Source organism: Bison bison, unplaced genomic scaffold, assembly GCF_000754665.1.
Source record: "Bison bison bison isolate TAMUID 2011002044 unplaced genomic scaffold, Bison_UMD1.0 scf7180017864368, whole genome shotgun sequence".
NCBI lineage: Eukaryota > Metazoa > Chordata > Mammalia > Artiodactyla > Bovidae > Bison > Bison bison.
The window spans coordinates 1,847,913-1,855,070 of NW_011494940.1; the positions used below are offsets into that span (position 1 = coordinate 1,847,913).

Here is a 7,158-nt window from a genome sequence, read left to right on the forward strand (position 1 = left end):
GGAGACTCCCGCCATGGGTGGTGAGGAGGGCATGCGGGCGGTGGGCACAGGGGACTGTGGGCAGGTGCTACGGAGTGGGGTGATCCAGAGCACCCGACGGCGGCGCCGGGCATCCCAGGAGGCCAATTTGCTGACCCTGGCCCAGAAGGCAGTGGAGCTGGCCTCGCTGCAGAACACAAAGGTGAGTGGCAGGGGCTGCGGGCAGACCCAGCAGAGGGCAGGGTGAGCCGTGTCTAGGGCCAGGGGAGAGCAAGGGACTCCAGGTCCACAAGGTCAGTGTTCTTCCTTCATTGAAGGAAATGAAAGAACCCATCTATTTCGGAGAGTTTTGAACTTCCCGCATGCAAAGAGTCTCTATGGATATGTAGGTGTATCCATACTTGACGGGAAGACGGGTTTTATTCACATGCAGGCTTGCAGGCAGGGCAATGCAGTGCCCCTTGCGGTTGGTTGCCTTCTTCATTTGGGTCTTGCATTGTTGGGAGTAGGGGGAGGTGAAACCATTTCCAGATCCAGTATGCTAAAAGACAAGAATGTGGGCATGGTTACACAGGGGGTTATACTTATCAAACTGCATCAAACTATAATTAAAAACAGGTGCAATTTGTTGCACGTTAATTATCTTGCAAGAAAGTTGATTTGAAAGAAAAGACAGTCTAAACAGGGAAGAAGAATGAATAGAATTTGAGCACCTGTGTTGTACTCGGAGTTTCTTATCCCTGATCACAGTAGTTTCTCATCAAACCTTATGGGAGGGATGCTGGGATGCTGGCATTTACCCCATTTTATTGCTAAAGAACCTAAAGCCCAGCTGGGATTTCCCAGGGTCATAAAGGTACGATAGAAGCTAGTATCTGACTCCAAAGCCACTGTTTGCCCCTTCCTTCACAAGAGGTCTCAATCCCCAAAATATGTATAGCCCGACTTTTGTATAGGAGGCTGTAGCATTGACTTCAGCCAGCTGCCAGTGGGGAAATAGATAATGAAAACCACCCGTACTTTGCCAGAGGTTCCTTGCTTATTTTCTTTTCAGAGATATGTTTTAAGTATGCAGATGCTATTTCACATGCCACTCACTGTCTAGGCCAAACAAAACATGTCTGTGAGCCATTTGTGGCCTGAGATGGCCATCTGGGGACTCCTGCTTCAGGCCAAAATGGGAGAGCTTGGCAAAAGGGAGGTTATGGAGAATATTTGGGAATATGCTGGGGGAAAGGTGGTCAGGGAAAGGCCACGTTGCCATGGACCATTGGGAACCATCCTAGGTGTTTGAGCCTGAGTCCAATGGGACTAGGGGTCCCAGACCAGCAGATCAGGACTTACCTTCTAACCATCTGCGTTTTCATTTCCTCTCGCTCGCCTTCTCCAGGATGCTGGTGGCTCTGAGGAGAAGAGAAAAAGTGTGTTGGCTTCAACTACCAAGTGTGGGGTGGAGTTTTCTGAACCTGCCTTAGCCAAGCGAGCACGAGAGGACAGCGGGATGGTACCCCTCATCATCCCAGTGTCTGTGCCTGTGCGGGCAGTGGACCCAACTGAGGCAGCTCAAGCTGGAGGTGTTGATGAGGATGGAAAGGGTCCCGAGCAGCACCCTGCTGAACACAAGCCGTCAGTCATTGTCACCCGCCGGCGGTCCACCCGTATCCCTGGGACTGATGCCCCAGCTCAGGTATGAGAGGTGCCCCGTGCAAACAGCTCCGTACCTGAGTGCTCCTGATGCCTTAATAGTGACATTATATGGGAAAAAGCAGACCATGGCAGTATAGGAGGGATTCAAGCCCCCGTGGAGATATTATTTATATTTTCCAAACGGAACCTTTGGACAAATGGCACTTAGAGAGGACAAAGAAACAGTTTTATACTTGAAATGTGGACTGTTTAGGAAAATCCAGGGTGTGTGAGTCTTTTATTTCAGATCAACAAATTTTGATTGGGCCTCTTATATGGGTCAGGCCCTGTGCTGAGCGCTGGGACCTAGAAATGTTTACTTGTTCTGTCAGTGCAAATATGTGTGTTGCAACCTCCCCCGAAGATTGAGGTTTTGTCTGTTTCTTAGTTTTGTCAGGACTTGCTTTATACATTTTGATGCAGTGTTTGTTGCATGCTCATTTAGAACTGGCATAGAAACTACCATGAAATGTTTTATCTTTAGTAGTTTTTTTGCCTTTTGAAGTTCGCTGTGTCAGGTACTTCACTTTCTTTTGGTTAGTGTGGGTGGGAGAATGGGATCTGTACTTTTTCTTTTTACTGTCGGCCTTTCCATATCATTCTACTTAAGGTGTATCTTTCAAGTGGCATGCAATTAAGATTTGTTATTATCTGTTCTGACAATCTTGCCTTTTTGTTAGAGCATTGATATGGTTTACATTTAATGTAACTACTGATAAACTTCAGTTTAAATCTGCTGGGTACATTTTCTTTCTCCAGCCACACCCCACCCCCTCACCACACCCCCACCCCCGCCTCTTTTTTGTTTTCCTTTGGATTGATTGAGTTTGTTATTCTATTTCCCCTCTTTATTAATTTATTAGTTATATACTTGATGTATTACTCCTTCAGTGATTACCGTAGGAGCCTTTTTTTAACCTGGAGTTCTATGAGAGAACTAAGCCCTACAGAAAGGGATTTGAATGACCATTTTCTCAATTATCTGGAGGATGTAACATAGCTAGTACCATTCTAGATGCATTGGAGAGAGGTTAACTTATTACACAGTGAATGCCTTATGACATTAGAGCTTAATTCTCTGTTTCCTAGAGAATGCATTCTTGGCTTATTGAAATCTAATGTAAGTTAGTGCTCTACCTCTTCTTGGACAATGCAGAGTTCTTATAACCCTTTTAACTCCATTTTCCCCTAATCCCTAACTCGTAGAATTGTTGACATGAATTTTCATTCTCTATATATTTTAACATTATCAGGACATTATAACATTACTGTTTTGTTCAGTTGTTTATTTTGCTGCTGCTAAGTCGATTCAGTCGTGTCCGACTCTGTGTGACCCCATAGACGGCAGCCCACCAGGCTCCCCTGTCCCTTGGATTCTCCAGGCAAGAACACTGGAGTGGGTTGCCATTTCCTTCTCCAATGTATGAAAGTGAAAACTGAAAGTGAAGTCGCTCAGTCATGTCAGACCCCTAGTGATCCCATGGACTGCAGCCCACCAGGCCCCTCCATCCGTGCGATTTTCCAGGCAAGAGTACTAGAGTGGGTTGCCATTGCCTTCTCCGATGTTTATTTTAGATTTCTTCATATATGTAGATTGTTTTGTTGTTTTTTATTTCTTGTATCTCCAAGTTTCCATCTCAAATCATTTATATGCTGTTTGAAGAACATCCCTTAGTATTTCCTTTAGTGTGAGTCTGTTAGTAATAAATCTTACTAGTCTTTGATTTTCTGAAAATGTTTTTATTTCATGTTCATTTTTGAAAAGTAACTTTGCTGGGTAGAGAAGTCTGTGTTGGTGGGTTTTTGGTGGGTTTTTTTGGCATTTTAGAGATGTCATTCCATTGTTTTCAGGCTTCTATTATAGTCACAGTGTTGAGAAGTCACTCTAACCCCTATTGTTGCTCCTTTGGATGTAAAGTATCTTTTTATCCCTGTTGCTTTAAGATTTTTTTTTTTTGGTCATTGGTTTTCAGCAGTTTTGCTGTAATACCTAAATATTATTCTCTTTGTATTTATCCTGTTTAGAGTGCTTCTTGAATGTTTCTTCTGCTCCATTTTCTCTCTCCTCTCCTATGGGACTTCAGTTACACATTTTGTTAGAATTTTTCACTGTATCCCATATTTTGTCTGTCATTCAGTGTCCAAGTTTTCTGTTATTTTTTTTGCTTAGTCTGACCTATGTTTCAGTCCACCCATTCTCTCTTTAGATATGTATATGTTGTTAAGCCCATTCATTGCACTCTTGTTTTTAGTTTTCAGTTATTGAATTTTCATTTGGTTCATTTTTATTTTTTTTTTTAAATTGTAGGATAATTGCTTTACAACATTTGGTTCATTTTTAGAGTTTCTAGTTCTTTGATGAGACTCTCAACCATGCCTTTTAGTCTATTGCATAACTTAAGCATGTGTTTTCTTTTCTCCTCTTTTTTTGGGGGGGGGGGGTGCAGTGCACTGTGTGGCTTATGGGATCTTAGTTCCTTGACCAGAGATTGACCTGGGCCCCAGCAGTGAAAGTGCTGAGTCCTAGCCACTGAACCACTAGGGAATTCCCAAGCATAGTTTTCTTAAAGTTTATATCTGATAGCTCCATTAATGAGATCCCTGTGGATCTATGTCTATTATCTGCTATTTCTTGTTTTTAAACCCCTTCTTGCTCTCTTGTATATATGGTTATTTTTAATTGAATGTAAGACATTATATATAAAAAGCTGTTGAGATAAATAAAGACTCTGGATGATGTTCTCCTCTCCTGGAGAGGATCTGTCTTTGCATCTGACAGGTAGCAAAGAGCACAAGCAATCGTGGATTGCTCTAACGTAATCAGATAATTTGAAGCTAGGCATTATTCCATTTGAGAACTAGTCTATTTCTGATTCACTTTTATTCCAAGGATGTTGCCCTTTGGAGTCCCAAGCTGAAAGCCTACAGGTTTACCAGGCCCTCCTTCTTTGGCAAGCTCTAAACTCCAGTTTTTATTCTGATGGATCCTTGAATTTATTAAAAGCTCTGCTCAGTTTTTCAGCCTCTCAGTTGTCTCTTCCATAACAGCATCTGTCTCAGGGAAACACAGTTCCAAATGCTGGACTTACCTTTTTGGCTTTCCTCTTTCCCCTGGACCTTGACACTTTAATTCTTTGCCAACTCCTTCGCTCTCTTGATACCCACAGAAATGTGGCTTTGTATTGAATCTGGATTTTTTAGTCATTCTCAGCTGGAGAGTTGGCCTGCATGCCTAGTGTCTGTAACACAAAAGACAGCTCCAAGATTTTCATCAGCAGCACAGTCTCTGCTCTTTGGAATCTTGTTCTCTGGTTAGGGGAAAGCTTGTGGTGGAGGCTGGAGGCCTGGGCAGCTTGTCCTGAGGATGGCAGGACAGAGCCTAAGCAACTACACTGTTCAACATGCCCATTTCGTAGATGAGGAAATAGGTCCCCAAAAGGCCGGGAGCTTACCTAAGATCATACAGCCAAGTAGTGGCAGAGTTAGCCCTGGAATGTGGATCTCTCATATCCTGCCTGAGGACTCTGTCTATACCAAGCTCTTGGGGAGGTCTGTCTGTCTCTCTTTATGGACCTTTTGGATCATGTGCAAAAATTAGAGTGGTATAATGAATCCTAATATCTACCCATCACCCTCTTTTACATTTTTCAAGATGCAACCAATCTTCTTTCATTTGTACTTCCACTTCTTCCTGCCACTGGATTTTTTTTTTTTGAAGCAAATCCCAAACATCACATTATTCTAACCATAAATACTTTGTTTTTGTATCTGAAGTACATCATATTATACATAAGAATTCTTTTGTTTCTTTCCTTCCTTCCATAACATCATTATCACACTGAAAAAATCAATATGAAAAATGCAGTCAGATAATTTATTAATAGAATAGTTTAAATCCATTTTCCTTATAAAATCACAAAACATTAGTGCTAACTGAGTTTATGTTGGATTTCTTGTCTAGCAAGTTTGGGGGCTTTGGGCTCTACTGCATTTTTTTTTTCTTTCTGTGTACTCAATATTGTATCCCTAAGTAGGGGGGAAATGAACAGTGTCATTTCTTCCTAGTCTGTGGAACAGCAGAGAGGGTGCAAATGGCTAAAAGACAAGGCCAAGACCTCATGGGGACTCAGGGCCCTCTGCTGGAAGGGGCAGAAAGCCTGTGGTTCCTGGGCCCACTCAGTCGGTGTGGCCAGTCTCACCTGTGCACCCAGGGAAGTGATCAAGGTCGCTTGCTCACTCCTGTCGGACTTCATTCTCTCTTGAGAGGGTAGGGATGCAGGGAAGAGAGGCCTGTATTCCTGTACAGCCCTGCCCTCTATTCTGTGTGGAGACCCATGAGGGATACCAAACAGGCAGAAGTGTCAGCCAAGAGGGCTAACTTTTGACAGCACAGGTAGGCTAGCCTGTGATCGTAGGACTAAGACTATGAAAGTCAAAGTTCTTCAAGGACATGGCTGTCCTGTTCACTATGTGGGCACATGCCCAGCTTGGGTCTTGGCACATGATACGGGCCTCCATCTAATGTAGAGCTTGGGGTTTAAGTAGTGATAGCAGCCAGTACTGATTAGCTACTATGTACCAGGTGCTGTTCTCAATGATCCCATGTATTGATTCATTTAGTCCTCTTAGCTACCCCATTGGGTAGGTATTTGTTATCCCCATGTTAAAAACAAGAATGCACAGAGTTAAGTAATTTTAAGTGGTAAGGAAAGGAAGTAGCTCCCAGTTCAAGTGATCCAGTCTCAGTGCCTGGGCCCTAAACCACAGTAGCTCCCTGCCCTGTAGCATACTTCACAACAGGTGTTGGCAACTGTGGCCTGTGTGCTAAATCCAGCCCTAAGACTGGTTTTTACACTTTTCAAAGGATTATTTAAAAAGAGCGGGGGTAGGGGTGGGGTCAGGAGAAGACTGAAGACTGTGCATCGACGAATGTGTGTATGTGGCCCACAAAGCCTAAAATATTTACTATTTAGCCCTTGACAATGCGCTGACCCCCGCACCCTGTCTCAGGCTCGCCTTGGCCACAAAGGTGTGGTAGGCAGACTGAGTTCCGGAGGTGAGACTGGCAAGCAGTGGTCAAGACGTCAGTGTTCCCAGGATGCGGGGCGCTGAGCCATCTTGGTTCTGTTTCCTTCTCCAGCCTGAGGACATGAACGTTAAGTTGGAGGGGGAGCCTTCAGTGCGGAAACCAAAGCAGCGGCCGAGACCTGAGCCCCTGATCATCCCCACCAAGGCGGGCACTTTCATCGCCCCTCCCGTCTACTCCAACATCACCCCCTACCAGAGCCACCTGCGCTCCCCTGTCCGCCTCGCCGACCACCCATCCGAGCGGAGCTTTGAGCTGCCCCCCTACACACCACCCCCCATCCTCAGCCCCGTGCGGGAAGGCTCCGGACTCTATTTCAATGCCATCATGTCGACCAGCAGCATCCCAGCCCCTCCTCCCATCACGCCAAAGAGTGCCCATCGCACCCTGCTCCGGTCTAGTGAGTG

At 44.6% G+C, this 7,158-nt stretch overlaps 1 protein-coding gene across 1 annotated transcript in view; it reads left to right on the top strand.

Moving 5' to 3' along the window:
• The window catches only part of ELMSAN1 (ELM2 and Myb/SANT-like domain containing 1), a 23,288-nt gene that overhangs the window by 2,534 nt on the left and 13,596 nt on the right, over window positions 1–7,158 (top strand). Inside the window, exons 3-5 of the mRNA XM_010855849.1 lie at window positions 5–181; window positions 1,370–1,666; window positions 6,806–7,151. Of these exons, the coding sequence (XP_010854151.1) occupies window positions 5–181; window positions 1,370–1,666; window positions 6,806–7,151 (820 nt within the window). The remainder of the gene's footprint in view (window positions 1–4; window positions 182–1,369; window positions 1,667–6,805; window positions 7,152–7,158) is intronic.